General features: G+C 40.6%; 1 protein-coding gene across 1 annotated transcript; it reads left to right on the forward strand.

Annotated features, from left to right (window-relative positions):
• The first annotated feature begins 2173 nt into the window (after window positions 1–2173).
• On the forward strand, window positions 2174–16688 carry stk11 (serine/threonine kinase 11). The gene is made up of 10 exons (XM_053329933.1): window positions 2174–2845; window positions 10177–10260; window positions 10546–10635; window positions 10977–11109; window positions 11456–11592; window positions 11809–11936; window positions 13393–13450; window positions 13654–13847; window positions 15547–15797; window positions 16586–16688. The coding sequence occupies exons 1-9, from the start codon at window positions 2562–2564 to the stop codon at window positions 15753–15755; spliced, it is 1317 nt and encodes a 438-aa protein (XP_053185908.1). The 5' UTR covers window positions 2174–2561; the 3' UTR covers window positions 15756–15797; window positions 16586–16688.
• Window positions 16689–19409: the final 2721 nt, after the last annotated feature.

Here is a 19409-nt window from a genome sequence, read left to right on the forward strand (position 1 = left end):
CAAGCGGCCAGTGGTGAGGAGGATGCCAGATCAGTGAAATCAGACCTTAAGTTTGCCATTTCCCTGGGGGTTTACACGGGATAAATATAACTTTGAAATCCCAGCTAAGCAAGAGTCACTCTGGTGTTGGCGACGGCATCAATCAGTGGCAACTTAAGCCACACTACAAGGTTAACCAGGCAGAGGTGATTGGCATAGGGGAGCTCATAGTTGGATGTAGAGGTATTTTCAACATGGATTCACCTCAAACCAGACACCTCAAAATGTTGTACCCAAAATAAGAAGGTTGCTCTTCTTCCACGCTTTTGATTACAGTCATAACTCTGGTCTTTTTTAAACGGTAAATTTTACAATCAAAAAGTCAGAATGAGTGTAAGTAATCCTGAAAATAAAGCCAACAAGGCTGAGGTATCACTTAACAGGTTAATAGTTTGGTCTAGAAAAAGTCTCAAGTAATTTCTAAGTGGCCTCAATCTCTTATAAAACAAACAAAGCAGCACATTTAAGAAGATGAAAGGTTGCATTTTTTTTGCTAGGAAAATAAGAATTCATCGATAATCAAAATAGTTGCCAATTCTTTTTTTGTAAATCAATTTAATTGAGATATAGTTTTGGCTCTGGTTGGATGCTCCAGAACAGTTTAAATTAGGGGGAGTGTCCATAAAGGGAGGGAAAGTGCTGATTATTATCAGTGCTCACAAATATTATAAACTGCAGTTGTTTAGCTGTGATGTGTTGGAATAAAGCTAATAAATATACGGATATATTAATGGCGTCAGACTGCTCGATGAGGCTGAAATGAATGAATTGTGGCTGAACTCTGCTGTGTGTGCCGGGTGTCAGTCCTTCACTGCGAGGAAGGAAAAACTTTGATTTGACGCATTAACGGGGGGGAGGTAAACAAGATGGCGACAACCTGAGTGGCAAGAGTAACACGAAGAGTCAGAAAATTTTCAACTGATATCCAAGTAGACCCAAGTGAAACATTTGCTGCGCCGAGGACGGACAAAAGACCCCAAAAAGCAAGTAAACGCCGCGAAGGAAACACGATTCATGTGGATTTAGGTGAGAGCTGATAACAAGAGTTAGTTAGCTTGTTAGCTAGCCTCCGGTTAGCTCGCGTTAGCTGGACGTATCTGGACGGTTTTCTCCGGTGCCGGTTGCCAGTGTAGATGTCAAAGCTGATATTTGTTGTGTGGCTGGTTGAGCATGATGCAGCACAACCGGTTAATGGTGCTCGTTGTGAATATAAATGAAGTGAAGTTGGCTTAACGCTGGTAACGTCAGTCAAAGTTGGCTAGCTGACGCCGGAGCTGCATGTCACCGTTAGCTACAGTTGTGTGACGACGTTTCGGTTATCCCCGGTTACTTCTTCACCAGCAGCCCTCATTCACATTTAATTAGTTGCTACTCCTTTGGGGACCAAACGTCTCCATTAAATGTTGCAGTTTCAGCTAAAGGTGTGTACGTCCAGGAGCTTTAAAGTGAGAGTTCTTGTTGGTCTAGCTAGTTCATTCAAGCATACATGCTATGGTAGCTCTGCTGGCTAGCTGACTGTTAACACCTATTAATCAGGTTGATTGCCAGCAAAATTCACTGCCAAGTGTAACTTACATGCTACACTGTTTTAATTAAAATAGGATGTTGAATGTGAACTAACATTAAGTTTCATTGTGTTCATGTCTGTTGTGAGCCTCAGTCAGGTTTGATGTGTTGATGTCTGGACAGATTGTTTACCAAAGAGGGCTGACTTAGTTCAGAAGCGAGTGTAAGCTGTATGTGTGTGTTTTCATTAATGTTTCTGAATTTATTCTTGATTTCAGGCACCAGACAGTACAAGCCCTGGTGGCATGGAGGACACCTAAGGCAGGGTGGACACATTGGATGGCTCAGTCGACCTCCACCAGCCGGGCTGACACCACAGTTTGGGCTGATACTGCTGCATGCGTTTGGCTGTAGGTCTGTGCTTGGATCGGTTCCAGCTGTACACACTTATGTGTCCTGAGGCAGACTATGCCATGCAGCATGGACCTTTGACAGAAATGTTGTGCTGCATGGCCTTGAACCAGGACTGGTTGCCTCTACCTAAGGCTGTATGGTGTTAAATTCATATATAGGTGACCTAGAGTTCAGGAGAGAAGAATAACAGTTGTAAACAACTGTTATTTTGTAAACAACTGTTATTTTGTTTTGTTTTTGTTTTTTTGTTTTTCAGTTCAACTGCACTTGTCAATAGACGCAGTACAAAATGCACAGTATAAAGCACTAACTCAGCACTGGACCCAACAGGTTCTTCACCTCTGTCGCGACTCTTGAGTAAAAAGAGCCCTAATGTTTACAAATTGGGATTGATCCCCACCTTCTCCCTCAACTCTCAGGCCTGATTACTCTCACCCATGTTCAGTATTTTGTAATTCATCTATATTCCATCTTGTGGAATTAAAAATACTTGGCTTAGAGCTGAAAGGTTACCAGTGGATAACGCTCCAGCAGCAGTTGTAGCTGTTAGCAAATATTTTTGCACAGGAGGCTTAAGCGCTGTGGCTGCAAAACTGTCAGTCATGAGTACCGGGGAGATACATCATCTTGACTATCTAAATGAAAATGAACTGATGGAGATGGATACCTTCATCCACCGCATTGACTCTACAGAGGTGATCTACCAGCCACGGAGGAAGAGGGCAAAGCTGATAGGAAAGTACTTGATGGGGGATCTGCTGGGGGAGGGATCTTATGGCAAAGTAAAAGAGATGCTGGACTCAGAGACACTTTGTCGCAGGGCTGTCAAGATACTGAAGAAGAAGAAGCTGCGGAGGATTCCTAACGGAGAAGCCAATGTGAAAAAGTGAGTGTTGTTTGGGTTTGTCTGCCCACTTTGTTTGACCCTTTCTCTTTCATGTATTCTGATAATTTGAGCCATAATACCAACGTCACCGACCTTTGAACAGTTCAGAAGAACAGGGTCTTAGCAGTGAGGGACCCCGTCAGTTGCCCTGAGATACATTTCCATTGGCAAAATTAATGTTTTACTCAGCGCCAACAACTATGTGACACATGTAGTTTTCAGTCTTTTTGAAAAAGCAGTTAAGGTACCCAAACGTCAGTACCAATACTAAAATGATCATTTTTACTTACTTACTTACTTACTTTGCAGAATAATTTCTACATCTTTTTTTTCTCCTCTAGTATAAGCATAACTTCTCCAATACATCAGTGCATTTTGGATTTTTTGCATTTATTGGAGTGAAGATAGTGAAGTGGCAGACAGGAAACAAGGAGAGAAAGATGGGTATGACATGCAGTAAAGGTCCCTGGCTGGAATCGAACCAGAGACGTTGCAGTTATATAGCACTCGCAATAATCAGGGCGCTCAGAGTTTTTGATTCTTCATTCAGCATTTATTGGAACTTCTTCTTGCTGAAGGTTCATGTCTGGATTGATGCTGCTAGAGGCCAGAACAAAACAGGATATTCAGCTGCCCTTTCAAAAACTTTGTCGAAATAAAATGATTCACAAAATAAATCAACAACAATATGATTTGAACTTTGGAAATATCAGACACAAAAGAGAAGAAAACTTTAATTCTGTGTCTGTGTTGATGACCAGGACAGCTGTTGACACTCATCACAGCTGCCGCACCTCGTTCAGTGCACAGAAAGCGTTGGGGTTCGATACCTAGCCAGACAGATGAGACAACATGCACAGGGTCTCAGCCTTCAACCACAGACTAACGTGCAAAGCTTTGCCCTCATTTAAACATACAGCAGTCATAATCTTACCAATAAGCTTAACTGCAAGAAATAAGCACAGACCCAGAGTTAAAATGTCCGCAATAACGGAGGGAAAGGAAAGATTTGCCTCTGGTTCATCCGCTGGTGTTACATGAACTTCAGTAAATAGGTCATCGTCAGCTATTTGCAAAAACCCAATCTTGTAAATATATCATACACAGGAAACCTGGCTGCTGTAATCGAGGTGAAGGAAGAAGAGAAAACTGGTTAAAGTGATCTGTATGTAGAGAGCAGACCACATTGAACCAGATATCTCTCAGTAACATAGTTTATTGTTTAAATGGAGTCATCATTGCCCAAATATGCTCCATCTGCGCAACTTGAGAACTATGAAATTACCTTTTTGAAGTCAATCATTTATATAATGTATTGTGTTAGTTAGAATATATTAAGAAAATGGCTTGATTATTTGCCCAACCTCTAATATCATTATGTAGAATACAGCACAGAAACAAGATTTTGTAGCTGCCTGGCTAATAATAACATGCTGTTTAAATAGATATTTAAAATAGACGTTTTTAAAGCTATTGGATGGATTTTTACAGTATCTTAGTTGTTTAGTTCTTTCCATCTCTTCCTGACTCTCCGTCTCCCTTTTTTTTGTCTTACTGCTTCTGTGATTTAGCTGTCATGTCTGTGTATTCAAACTTTTATTCCTTCATCCACCGTTTCTTGATGAGTATCTGAGGTTTTAATCACACAGTAGTTTATTAAGTATTGCTCTAGCCCTTCGCTGCGGGCCTGTGCTAATTATAGAGGAAGCTTTAGAAAGCTGTCAAATGAGTTCACACACACAGAGAGAAAGAAAATCTTCAAGATGGCGTGTTTTAGGCGGCAGCAGAAGAAAGATGAAAAGCCTGTGTTGACAGCTCAGGAAGAGTCATTTTGTTGGGTCGTATTAATTTGTATTCATCTAACTTGACTCTCCTAGAACTGTCATAAAATAGTGTTTACTGCTCTGCAGTTAAAATGATTACGTCACATATGACAGCCTTTTTTGCATTTACTGTTAAATTTACTTCTCAAATAATACTTGACATCCGGGAGAGAAATAATGAAGGGATGGACATGGACCTTTTTAAAAAGCTTTGGAAAGGTTGCTAGAGAAATATTCAGAGGCCTGATAGTAATAACACATACGTACAATTAAATATAAATCTACATGACAGCAGTCAGCTCAGGACCAAATAAACTTTCTAACCCGACGGCATACATACGATACATTTTCATAGACTCATTTCTTCCATTCCAATCTTCCTGATTTCCCTCTTTAACGTTTCTCGATCTCGACAGTATGGCAGTGAAATATTACACACTCCACTGATTCCTCTGTTTGACAGCGTTTACATCATCCTGAGGGATGTTTGCTTCTCATTACTAGTTGACTTGATTCTTATTGGTCATTGGGGCGTGCCAATATTCTCTGACACGTGCAAGGGGAGAAGGCTTTGCTGTGTGCCAGAGAACGAAAACATAATTTATGATACGATGATGATCCAAAAAAAATCAATACTTTTTTTATTTTATTTTTTTTTAGCTGCAAGACTTACTAGCCCAACATGGCATTTTAGTTGCCCTGGAGCAATCAGGCGAGTCTTATCCTTGAGCAATGTCAGTTTTCAGTTAGTTGGGACTTGGTAAGTCAGCAGCAGTTCTCCGTCAGTGTCCACATCGAGTCCCCTCACCCACAGGACTGCTGCACACTTTAAACAGTTTTTAGATCACTAGCAGTCGAATCCACTGTGTGTTACGTGTGACAGAGATAAAAACTTTGAGCCTAAAATGACACCTGGGATCGTATTGTGTGTATTTGACACCAATACACTGGTGTGAAGTGTGACATTTACTAAAAGTAAACTGTTCAAGTGTAACTGTTCACACTAACTGAGACAAATGACTAAGATGTGATTGAAACGCTTCTTAGGTAGAGAGCAGGACTGCTTTCATGGGACGAATGATAGCAGCTAATAACACTACTGTACAAAGTAATAAGAAGCTCTTTAATTAATGCCTTTAGTGCAGTAGACAATAGAGAGATGACAGGAAATGAGAGAGAGAGGTGGGTATGACGTCTTAAAGCTTTGGTCCTCAGCCTGACTTGAACCAAAGCTTTAAGTGGGCGTTCAGACCAGCAATGAGTATTGATTCAATATTGTTTGGTGATGTTTCAGTTAAAATACCAGTTTTGCTTTGATATGAAAAAGCTTCTCCGAGAGCTACTGCTGCAAATTGTACGAGGACCAGTCAACCTGGTGCTTTATTAAAATATTAATGTTTACATTAAGAATTGATCTCAAAGCAGTAACATTAATGTACGTCTTATTTACTATGAATACACTACAGCAGTACTCTACAGTCTGAGTACTGAGTGAGCTGATAAGTGCTTTAGTGCAGCTTAGATTTTAAATGGAGTCACCAGGCAGCCGCTGTAAATAAGGTGGCAATAAACATACCTGCTGTAATGTAAACATCACTAATACCTCAGGAAAACACTTTGCTGTGATTGTCTCACAAAGCTTTTGTACTTCAGGCTCAGTGGTGCCTTCAGTAGAGCAGCTCCCACCATGTCTGGATCTCAAAGGCACCAAAGGTTCATTTTAGATTTCACATCTACAGGAAAAGACTTATGAAAAGATCAATCCCAGATTTTATAAAACAGTCTTGGAAAATGTAAATGAAGCTCAATTTTAATTGTTCTTTGTTGTTGTTTTTTTATCCAGCCCTAATTCCCACTGAAAACAGCCCTGTGTTAAAAACATTTCAGAAGGCAGCGTACATGTGGGGGTGGTGTTCAAGATGAGACGGTGAAATACAAGTCCAGTTGGATAATAAAAGATTTATGTGTATAAAGGATCAGATGCCAAAACACTGTACAACAGTTATAAATCTTAGAGACGGGACCTTACAACAAGTTATCACGACGGCAACTATTTTATCTTTCATCTCAACATTCAAGCGATAAACAGTTTAAATACTCAGTTGACGTCACAAAGTAATCCAAAGAATGTGCGTAAGCATGTTGCGCTTTGGCTGATGAAATCACATTTCATTATTCTTGAAAGACCAATCATAAAAAATGTCCTTGAGAGCTACAAAGAGGCATGTAGCATCTCTGAGGGCCGCAGAGTTCACTGAGGTGGTTTAAACTGCATCCAGCAGCTGTTGCCTGGGTTAAAAGATCTGATAGGACATACTAGGACTGAACCGTATTGTTCACAATTTTATCTATATCATTTTTTAATTTGAAAAATTCATGTCATGATGATATCCAGTGGTGTCATACCGTTTAAGCACAGCAACAACAAACATGGCTCAAAGTAAAAGTAAGACTGCTACTGGCTCCATGGTGGAGGCGTTAATACTTCAGTGGCAAGGAAGTGGTTTGATTATACAAACTGTGTGATATGTAGGATAAAATGAGACAATACAACAAACACAAGGAGAGACAAATATCCTGAGAAGTATTTTGTAAAATCGTCAAGAATCATTATTGCAGAAATATAGTCATGTTATTTTTGGGCCATATCACTTCTACGATATATGACAGCTTATTAAGTGTTTGCCAAAAGTTAAGATAGTGAGTAAAAAAAGAAATCCAAAAAACAAAAAAACAAAACTATGCATCTTGAATGAAGATACATTTTCCCTTAACACAATGACTCCAAATATAAAGATAAAGCCACACAGGATTAAAAACTACGAAGCAGACACAGACCTGTGTAACATAGTCGAGGCTCTAACTGCTGCCTCATTATTTGAGATCAATTTGTACAGATTTATTTTAGTTTCGACAGTCTTTTTTCTAGTCAATATTAGGAAGGAGAGATTACTGATTAATAATTTGGTGTCTGGTGTCTTAATGGTTTAAGCACAGGCTCGACTCCCTCCTGTCTCTACACTGTCAAAACAAAGTTTAAAAAATATGAATATCAAACAAACATTTGAATACTAAGTGTTGCACTGCAGAGGGAAAGCTACTTGCATTGAAAAGTTGGAAGTTGCATTGTTTTTTTTAGCTAGAGCTTTTTATTCATTTAATAAAAAACCTTGTCCAAAATATTTCTTACACTCTAAATATTTGAATCTTCTGTAGGACGGTTACTCTGCAGTCATATTCACTTTTTTAATACATTTTTTAATTCAGGCAAATATTTCCGGGGTAAAGCTGCAGCCCTAGACTATGTGGTTGTGTCACTTTGCTAACACGACGTCAGCAGTGTGTCTTGATGTGTGAAAGTGGTTTCTCCGTGTGTCTGCTTTTTTTTGTTTCTACGTCTGTCTCAGAGTGGAGGCCTGACGTTTTCCAGCCTGAGGACGCCTGATCCTCGAGCCTGTAAAGGCCCGTCTGTGTGTGGATGTCATAGTAGCCCATAGTCTCCCCATTCAGGGCCTGTTTAGCATTCCTGTCTGCCAAACTCTTCCTGCTTTTACAGGGTTACTATGGAGATGGACATGCTCATACTGGTATTGATTGAGCAATGCCACTCCTGTTACTACAGCAATGCCTGTCCTTGTTTGGAATGACAGGAGCGCACATGGACGCACACACAAACCCCTAACCAGACCCAGACTCCAGTGTGTGTAGACACAGAGTTTGATGAGTTGTTTATGTCGCTGCTCTGTGCCGGAGTTGCTTCATATCACCGAGTGTTGAAATCCTTTCAGCTCTGCAGCCTGCAGGCCTTCAACACACCAGGTCCATCAGTACACATCAGAACAGAGACTGCAGATGGACTGCAGTAGTCACTGTGCCTGAGGTGGCAGCGCTGGCTCTGCCTCATCATTTGTTTTATGGAAACGAGTGCTGATGCAGATCCTGTGCTGGTTTGCTACATTTCAGACATGTAATCTACAGCTCGAAGAGCAGAGATGATGCTACAGCTTGAAATTCTGCTATTTATGAAGCTATACCCTATTTTAATCATAGGTCTGCTTTTACGACTACATGAGACAGGGGTGTATTTTTACCAGTGCAGTGATACGGCAGTAACTGTGAGTGCAAGCGAAAGTCTGGGTCCAGAATCTGCATCTATCAGGAGTAAGACTGTTTATTAAGCAGAGGACACAGCTCGTAAACTGAGGCTGATGTGGGACGGATAAGATCCAGAGTGGGTTTTTTGAGAGATTGTGCGAGACTAAAAAAAGATGAATGTTGCCTCAGTACCACCGCCATGACAATTTTATTTATTTTTGGCACAGGCTCTTTATTACTTTGTGTGTGTGTGTGTGTTTGTGTGTGACATGAAAACACATGTATTACCAGGAGAGATTAATGCCAAAAACATCTAATCAAGAATCTGCTATACAGTCACAATAGTGACAGTTATTTTAGTTTTTTTCATGTGAACAGCTTTAATATTTTTAATTACTTAATATGCTAAGTTGATGGAATGGTTAAAAACAGAAGTCAAAGCTTCATTACAAGGTCAGATGAGCTTTTAAGGGCTCAAATTGTCAGGCTCATACTTTACTGCACTGTGCAGTAATTCAGGAGCAGGATCCACTCAGGTTTTTTTTAGTCTGCTGCAAAATAAAACATCTGGCCGTTAAGCTAACTCGTTACAAATAAGGTAGAAAATGTGTGTGTACAGTAAAGTTATGGCAACCGCTGTAATTTGAAACATTTCTGCACTTATTGGAGCAATGTAGCAACGAGGCAAACAGTAATATTTCTACATAATAGATATTTGCACAGACACAAGTAATAGCATTTTTATTGAATTAATAATTGATACGTTGAATCAAAGTGTAATTGATCGCAGAGTGTAATCGAAGTCTGTGGTTTGCTCTTTACGCTCTTCCTCTTCAGGTTCAGATTCATTACTGTCCCCCCTCACAGCTCTCTGGTGAATGTAGAGTCTCTCGGGGGGTTTTGCCATGGTGGTGATTTAAACTTCTTCTCTTCGGGCAGCAAAGTGAACTGTCAAGTTATCCGTCTTTATAATGAGACCAGTGTAATTGACTGCTGCTGCACTCGTCCACCGGTCTGATTGTGGTGGTATGTGTGTTCATGTAAGCTCAGCTAGTCTAGTATTAAATTATCAGATTTTTATTTTTGGCTTTATTGCAAGTGTCTCATTTTTATTTTCCAATTTAATATAATTGACGGGCACATGGATGATTCATGGTTACAAAATCAAATAATAATTTACAAAAACTGAGATGACTAAATTGTGAAATTAAATAATTCACTGTTAAACCAACATTTTTCCAACATCCTTTGAGAAATCATCAAACTGATTCGATACAAATAATATGCAACAATTTTTTGCTCCTGGCCTTAAACATTTGTATACACAGGTTCCGGTATTAAATGATAGAGTTTGTGTATAATTACTTAATTAATGTTTTTCTCCTTTTGTTTGTTTTTTGTTTGAATTTTTAGGGAGATTCAGCTGCTAAGAAGACTCCAACACAAGAATGTGATTCAGTTGGTGGACGTGCTCTACAACGAAGAGAAGCAGAAAATATATCCTTGTATTTCTCAATGAGTGTGTAAAATTTCTCTTAAGCAAACACAACCGAGCAGTATGTACTCCTTTTGGTTTTTCTGTGTAGCATATATATCTTATATAAACTATTGACTCTTGCTCTGAGTTGACTTTTAAAAGTTAATGATTTTAGACTGTAAACGATGATGTTCGTGTGGATTATTGTGTCCTCATCATTCGTTAGTTCTCAGCTTTCTAAATGACTCGCTGTATTAAAGGATCTATTTGTTTGGTTTGGCAAATCCCCTTGACTCCTAACTTACGTATATGGTGATGGAGTATTGCGTTTGTGGGATGCAAGAAATGCTGGACAGCGTTCCTGAGAAAAGGTTTCCAGTATTTCAAGCTCACGGGTAAGTCTCTCTCTCTTCTTCTCTCTCCTCCCTCCCCCTCATCTTTCTGTCAGTCTTTCTGCTATATTTAGTCTGAGCCTCTCTGCAACGATAGCTTCAGGCCTAAGTTTAGATCCAGGACTGCAGGCCTCTACTGTTGAAATAACTGGGCGTAGATTGTGTGAATGTCTGCTCACAGCCGGAAAACACCACCGAAGTTATAGTACAAAGTGATAGAGGTTCATCTGTCCGCAGTGATAAGTTGTCTGATATGTTAGTCATGTTTTTCCACATGTTGCACTATGGCACACTTTCACTCGCCCTTTTGATTCGATCTATTAACCCCCCCTGTTTTTTTCCAGGTACTTTTGCCAACTCTTAGATGGCCTTGAATATTTGCACAGCCAGGGAATAGTTCACAAAGACATTAAACCAGGGAATCTGCTGCTGACCACAGACGGGGCTCTTAAAATCTCCGACCTGGGAGTAGCAGAGGTGAGCATCACCTGAAGCTTCATGTTGTAACTATTCAGGAGTTTGTTTAGCTTTTTACTGTCACTGACATATTTAATTTCTACCTTTTTGGGGTTTTTTTAATTTAAATTTTCATTTAATTTTAACACATAGTGATAGTTTTGGAGTGTGTAATGTAACTATGCACTACTATATGACTTACTTTCTGCCTAAAAGTTGTCTTTGAGCTATAGTTTCAGCATTTTTGCTCTAGTTTCTTCTGTATGTGCGGCAATGGATGAGTGTGAGCTCTATTTTGCCTCTGTAATTGTGTCTGTAGCTGACACATTTTTATTAATATAAAGGTAATTCACTCTCTGTATTTCAGGCCCTTCACCCATTTGCAGAGGATGACACATGTCGCACCAGTCAGGGCTCTCCGGCCTTTCAGCCTCCAGAGATTGCCAACGGACTGGACACCTTTTCAGGGTTTAAAGTGGACATTTGGTCTGCTGGAGTAACACTGTGAGTAGTCGGCTGTGCACTACTGTCAGTTCTGTGGTCAGTGGTGTAAGACACACTGTCTACAAGGTACAGAGATGATTGACAAGTCATTTTGTATGTAGACATGTTAAACTGTGACAAACAGCCAGAACTAATTTTAAAATAAATCAAAATAACACCAGCGAACTGAGACAATCTGTTTACGATACACTTACATTATATGTTCCTCCCATTCAGATACAACATTACAACAAGCCTGTATCCGTTCGAGGGGGACAACATCTATAAGCTATTTGAGAACATTGGAAAAGGAGACTACACTATTCCTGAGGAGTGTGGACCCCTCCTGTCGGACCTGCTGCGAGGTTGGTGTTGTTTACATCAATATTACATTAACGCATCAGGATGTCGGCGTGGTTACATAACTTTGCTGTAGTGGGTGATTCATGCTTCAGAGTAATATTTGTCCTTTGACTGTATTAGCTCTGCTGTATGTATCGAGCATCATCAGGCAACATTTGTTATAACAGTGGTAGCAAAATGGTTTGCTCTGGTGATAGCTTTCTAGATTAAAATGTGTAGCATCACAGAAAAGGAGAATACTGAGAGGAAAATCATTGATGTGATTGGTGAGGCACGTTTGAGATCCATCACAAGAAAGTAGCTGCGAGGTGCTCTGTGATCTTTACTGTGTGTGTCCAGCAGATGGTGCCGTGACATTGAGAGACACTGTGCCTCCTCAGCATGCGAGGCTCCCTCCTAACTGTAGAAACCCTCCAGCTGTTGACGTAGTTTCCATTGATGTGGAGCCAGCAGCAGAATATTAAATGCTTCGTAGTCGTGCATTGCTTCTCCCGAGTGCTAAGCTGCAATTCTTCTGCTCCCCCGTAAAAACAAATAAGACTCAAGAGTCTTTTGTATTGAAACTTGAAATCAGCTGAATGGCACAGAAAAACGAAGCCGCTTCTGAAATCCAGAAGAATGTTGGGAAGATTATGTTTGTACCGCCTAACGAGGCCATTCAGCGTGACGCTAATATTATTGTAGCCTGTTATCCAGCTTAGCACTCTGTGTCCTGTTATGGAAATGTTCCCACTTTTCATGGTCGCAGTAACTATATTAGAAATGACTTGAGGTGTCACATTGGGGGTATTTTGGCCGATGACTCTGTGGCCGCTATATTAAATGTTAACCCTGAACAGGGAGAGAGAAAAACAGCCACATTCCTCTGCTGGTATAAGTCATCGGGCTTCCATCCCCCATTTTGTGTGAGCGTGTGACGTCTGTGTGTGATGACGCAGCACCTAAGAGATAGTCGGTCCATAATTACATGGTCTAAAATAAGCCCAGTGCCACAAAAGGTATCCTTCAGCAGGCACAGCACTACTATCAGCACTCGGCATGCTGCCCTTCTCTGCCTACTGGGAGACAATTACATTATTAGGTCTGGATCGGCACTGCATCACTGCTGCCTTATCATCCTGACATTTCTGCTTCTCCAACACATTCAGCCCACATTATGATGATTAAGGGACAAATCTTCATTACACTTGTATAGCTGTTATAGTATTCCTATTCATGTTTCTTTACTGTACCTCATTGACTCCTTAAGCTTTGCAGGATGTCTAGGGACACAGTGATGAATGAGATTGTTACTTGCATTAATTAATGTTCCCAGAACGACTTTATCGTCTGTCCGCCGTAAGCTCTCCCCTCACTGCTGAGGCGTCCCAACAGTTTATGATAAACACTCCACTGAAAGAGATGCGAGCGGAGAACTTGTTGTGATTAAATTGACCTTTTGCCAATCTGTGTTGACAGGAATGCTTGAGTATGACCCTGCGAAGAGGTTTTCCATACAGAACATAAGACAACACAAGTGAGTGATTTATTGTGAACCACATATGTTCATTTGTTGGTGTCTTTAAAAGGCAGCTTGTAGTCATTTTAGCGTCAAATGCAATAAAATAAATTGTATGCTGATTTTTAAAATGTGTGAGATTCCTGATTTAAGGAAACTTACTGATAGTGCATTTGTCACTTATATACCTTTTTAATTTTTCTCTGCCTGTCCCCTGCCAGCTGGGTGCGTAAGAAACACCCACCATCTGAGCCCCCTGTGCCCATCCCTGCCAGCGCAGAGAGCAGGGACCCTTGGCGGAGTATGACGGTGGTGCCCTACCTGGAGGACCTGCATGGCTACACCGAGGAGGATGATGACGAGCTCTACGATGGAGAGGATGAGATCATATACACTCAGGACTTCACAGTGCCAGGTGTGTGTGAGCACACATTGCTCTGAAATAATAGTAATAATAATAATAATTTTTATTTGTTGTCATTTGCTGATAAGAAGATGAGTGTCTGTAGTCTTCTGTCATTTTTATCTTCTTCTTGTAAAGCAACATTGATCCCACTGTTGGGTTTAAAGTTCCCAAACTGCAACTGCAGCTCTAAACCAGTTTTGTGTGTTGCAAATGTGGTTTTAAAAAAAGTAGACTTAAACCAACTTCTCACTAACTCGCAGTAATCTGAACCCTGTGACTAAAAGCCATTGATACCTCACTGGAAGGTCAAGTGCAGCAACAGAAATTGATGAATTTGTGTTACCGGAGCTAACATTATTTATTCTCTCGTTTCACTTATTATTTACCTTTTTCCCAGTGATGCTCAATGTTGTTTCACTGCTAGAAAAAAATCCTCTCTAAAACATAAATACACTTTTGTATACACAATTGTTTTATTTTCAGTCCCACATCACAATCATCACTCTGATAATGAGACTAAACTGCAGTTTACTGTCACTTCATTTATTCAGCCTGGCAGCAGTTTTCTTGTCTGGAGCGAGGTCAGTTTGGTTTGTAGATATGCAGATATAACCATCCTACCTGTAATCTCAACTTGACACAGAAGCAGCCATAGCTCTGACCCGTTAAAATAATGTCTTTCATATTGATCAAAAAATGAATGAATTTAGCTTGTTAATGAGCTAGCTAGGAAGATCAAGTCCCCATTCTTTATCCTGCTGGCTGAGCTCTGATTGGCCAACTGTTTCTCCAACTGTTGGAAATGCTCAATAGTTCAGAGGTCTGAAACCAGGCTGCTCTTTAATGTCCTTTGTGGACCTTTATAAAAACAAATCCTGTTTACTGCTCTGATGCTGACATGTATCCGATAGTAACCCGTGTGTACAAACTTTAACCCACTTTGGGATGAACAGATGATGACAACTCCTTTTTATTTGATTTGTTCCTCAACTCTTCTTTTCTTGCTTCTTTTTTTTTTAACCACAAATTTCAAATCCTTTATCAGTTGCTAGGCAACAGCCAGCAATAATAAATGCAGTAGTCTGTGTCGGGTATCTTGAAGTGGTGCCCCACATAAAAACCAAACGGAGCTGCAGAATGTGAATGAAGTGGTCTAAAAATAGTCCAGTTGAAATGGTTCTGGTGTGGGAGTATGAATGGTTATTCCAGGGTTTACTCCCACACATCCAGAAAACTGTCACTCATAGATGCTTATATGAAGTGTGTGTGTGTGTGTGTGTGTGTGTTAAATTGAAGAGCAGTTTGAACATATCTATACATCTCGTAGCTTGTAATATGCTCCTCAGTGTTTTTGCAGAGTGGGAACTCATTTAAAGCTTCTCACACACACCTGAGCACTTGAAATGACTTCACATTAAGGTTAAGCCCTCTTTTGCTCAGCAGATTTCCTGTTGTTTTCCACATTTCGATTTCTCATGGTTATTGACTCTGACATTTTGCTGGTTCTGCTGACACAAGTTTTTTAAAGTTCCCTTCTTTAAAAAAAAACAACAACATGGTTAGAGTTTTTACAGCAGCAGGTCTGCAGTGGTTTCACATTGTGCACACTCCTGCTATTAACTCACACTTGGTCAATTAAACTGTGGTCAACTCAGCACAGGAGTGATGGATTGTCTTGGTCCTGATATGTGTGTGTGTGGATTTTTAGGACAAGTGGCCGAAGAAGATCAGGATCAGGGGAATGCAGACCACAGTCCAGCTGTAGCCAAGCCAGTTTGTGTGAACGGGACAGAGGGGGGCTCCCTGAACAGCAAGGCCAAAGCCGAACGTCGATCCTCCTCCTCATCCAACCCTTCACGTAAAGGAGTCTCCACAGCCAGCAAGATCCGCAAGCTCTCCACCTGCAAACAGCAATGACCCCCCCACCATGACCATCCTCCCTCAGCAACAGCCCACCTGGTGAGTGTGTGTAGACTGCTTAGCTTTCACCGAACCGTGCTTCAAAAGTCGTCCTGCTTGGAGAACGCCTTTCATACAGTGAAAAGAGAAAAGATTAAGATAAAGAGATGCAGCAGATGCAGATAAAAAGATAGGACAGACACCTCAGAACAGACAGAGACACAGAGATGAGTATCAGGCAGGCGGAGGATGAGGAGTGGAAGAGGTGGGAGGGGGGAGAAAGAGAGAGAGAGAGAGAATCTGTGTTGATATGCAGCGAGCAGTGGTCTGACTCACCACCACTCCCCAGGCTAACACACAGGCAGTTTCCTATACAGTCACAAAAACTAGATTTTGACTGGTCCGGTCTCAACGCAACGCTGTTCTGTTCCCTGTTACGGTTCGTCTCGATTATAGCCTTCAGTGGCCCTCATTCATCCCAATAAGTGGGCCAGATTTATGCTGTGAGCGCATACACCAATTTACCAGGTTGTCCGCCTCTTTCCAGTTACCACCCACAGTTTGCTCTTTGAATCTCTCGCACATACAAGCCGCTCGCTGCATGAGGCTGTTTGTCATGGGTGCAGTGCAGAGGAGATGCTGTGTATTAATTTGTTCAGGCGATGACTCACCCTGGATGAGATAAAGTGGGCTGTGTGATGTTTGTCTCTCTTTTTCCTCTACAGATGAGTCTTTCTGTGTCGACGGCACCGATTTTATTGTTGTTATAATTCTTTTGATACTGTGACGTTTTATCTCTGGATCATCCGTCAGTCTTACTCTATTCTCCGTCTCTCTGTCTCTCTCAGGTTGATCTGACCCCGTCCTTCTGTGTCTGGAGTCCTCACGGTTGTTAAAGAAACCTGCTGAAGTTAATACTCCCCCACCCCACCCCTAATCTCCCCCCCCCCCCCCAATACCTCCTTGGACCACCGGTCTGCAGAGTCTTTTTTCAAAGATGAAGTATGAGTGACGGGGAGGAGGACAGCATGAAATGTTCTATTTGCTCTGAGACTGAGGCACTGGATGTGAAGATGGTGTTTTCTTTCCTCACATATTTTGGCTCCTTCAGTTCCTGTCATCCAGTTCTGTTATCTCTCCCCCTACCCCCACCCCCCCACCCTTCCTGTCATCCTCTTCGGAGGACCAAGTGTTGCACCGGATGTTACAGAACACCATCACCCCTGTTCTCACCTCTCCACCCTTTGTTTCTTTGACTACCTTTGTTTTTACAGAACCCTAATGGCAGTTTTTAAGACACATTGTGATGTGTAAAAAAAAAAAAAAAAAAAAAAAAATTAAAGAGAAAAAAACAGAACAAAAGTTATGAATAATTCTATATTTAAATCTATGATGCGAATAATTATGATAGTACTCTACTACCACCAACATAAAAACTGCATGCTGTACAGAGCTGGAAGAAAGGGAAAGTGCTTGGTTTGTGGACAGACTGACAGACTGAAGCCTTGAAATCCACCGTTGACCTGTTGGGGATTTTTGATTTCCATTTAGGTTTTTCTCTTTTTCTTTTTTCCAATGAATATTTTTTAATTATTATTTATATAAAATATGTCCCAAACAGGCTGTTTTGTTGGATGATCCTTCCTGTTTAACTTTGAGTTGAGCATATTTTTATTATGCAATACAGCTCAATGGTTTACGTCCTTGTTTTTGTTTTATTATTATTTGTGTGTGTTCATTTTTAAAAGCTCACACTCAGTTAGGTGCATGTGTCCATCACCACAGTGTCTGTCTTTCTCTGATGTTGGCCAGTTTTGTAGTCACATCCTAGAATATCAAGAGGCAGTGCCGCTCAGCTGCAGGCACTGTGCCCAGCCGCCTGTTTTCCAGCGATGCTCTTTGTTGCACCGATCACATAAGCGGTAGCCCCGCCCCCATCTTACGCAGCCAGACCCATCATCAGCCCCTCGCTGGGAATAGATCAGGGGAGCAGGTGAGTCACTACTGAGGGAGGGAGAGTGCAGAGCTTCCTACGTCAGCAAGGTCGACAGAGAGGTTCTCCATTCAAGAAGACGTACAAGGAGCAGCAAGGTGAAGGTGATGAAGTATGATTAGTATGTGAGGGGAGACATATTTCTGACATTTCTGTTCTCAGGGTGAAGATTTTGCTGTTTTGACAGTTTAGAGACATACATCAGCTCACATGATTCACATCATATAAAATTATCAATCAGAGGGAGCCACTATATTTTTCCACTCTTTTTATTCAGAAAAATGTTAAGACCAAAAATGAATATGTGCCTCAGTTGGTCCCACAAGGTGCATGACTCATCTCACTATAAAGCAGATGGTTCACCATGAACATGGACAAAGACATGAGTTTCATAAGATATACACACACTGTTATACACACACTGCTCAAACCCAGGTCTGTGTGAAAGGGAAAAAGGACAAGCTGTTCTGCAGGGCGTAGGCACACCACACCTACCGTCACAGTTTCCCAGGTGACGACATAACATGCAGCAATGCTCATGTTGAGAGAGATGAAGTTTAACATTTCTGTAAAATGAGTTAGATATGACATCCATTCATACTGGAAGATATAAATTGTAATGAAATCTGTTCACTCTGTCAGATTAAATGACACCGAAATGAGCTCTAGATTAGAGCTACAATGATTAGTAGTTTAATTAATTAGTCAGTCACCAAAAAATTAATCTTCAACTGACTTGATGATGGAAAAATAATTTCAGTTAATCGGATCGTTCTTTAGTTGGAGCTTCCCCAGTGAGGATTTGCTGCTTCTCTCTGTTTTACATCATAAATATCTTGGAACTGATTTGACAGAAAAGGGAAATTCTCAAATTGAGTGTGAACAGAATATCAGCAGAATAATTGTTGCATCCTTGACATGTAAACTATGCAGAATATTATTGAACATATTCTGTGTTCTTTTTTTAAATTTCAACAAAACCAATTACCAAAAACCAATGTTAGTCCATCTCTTGGTAGTTTTTGACTTTCAGGCCATTTGATTCCTATTGAACACACGATTATGTAAATGTATTATCATTTTTAAAGGCTAAATAATAATAATAAGCACTGTGGTTTTTAGCAAAAATTTCTCAAACTGGAGTAAAATGTGGAGGACTATTTTAAGATGTGGATGACTACACATTTGATGCATTAGTGAGTATTTATGACAGCAGGAATGTGTTTTGGGGATTCGTTCAAAATAAACTGAAGTAGCTGTGTTCCTGGTAATGAAGGATCATACAGGTAGTTCTTAACAGATCAATTCATTAGTTTTTGGTCTGTTTATGCTATTTAACATTAAGACTCATATCAAATGTCACCTGCCTTATCGTGTAATTGTTAATACAGCCTCATTGTATTCCACTTAACTCTGTGACTGGACCATCTCTGTAAAAGCCTGAGGGGCTCCTGTGTCAGTCACTTTAAATATCTGTCTCCCTAGAGGTGACACAACTCTCAGCTCGAGCCCACAGAGCTCCCAGACTCCACCTCCATAATTAAGAAAACAGGGAACAGATGATTTTACAAAAATCCTATAAAAATAGATGAAATGTGAATATAAAAATGATTGATGCTCTTATTTTCAACCACAGTGTTGCTGTATAGTTTGAGCATCCCATCTGTTTTCACTTTTAT

The sequence above is a fragment of the Scomber japonicus genome, chromosome 12 (genome assembly GCF_027409825.1).
Source record: "Scomber japonicus isolate fScoJap1 chromosome 12, fScoJap1.pri, whole genome shotgun sequence".
Lineage (NCBI taxonomy): Eukaryota > Metazoa > Chordata > Actinopteri > Scombriformes > Scombridae > Scomber > Scomber japonicus.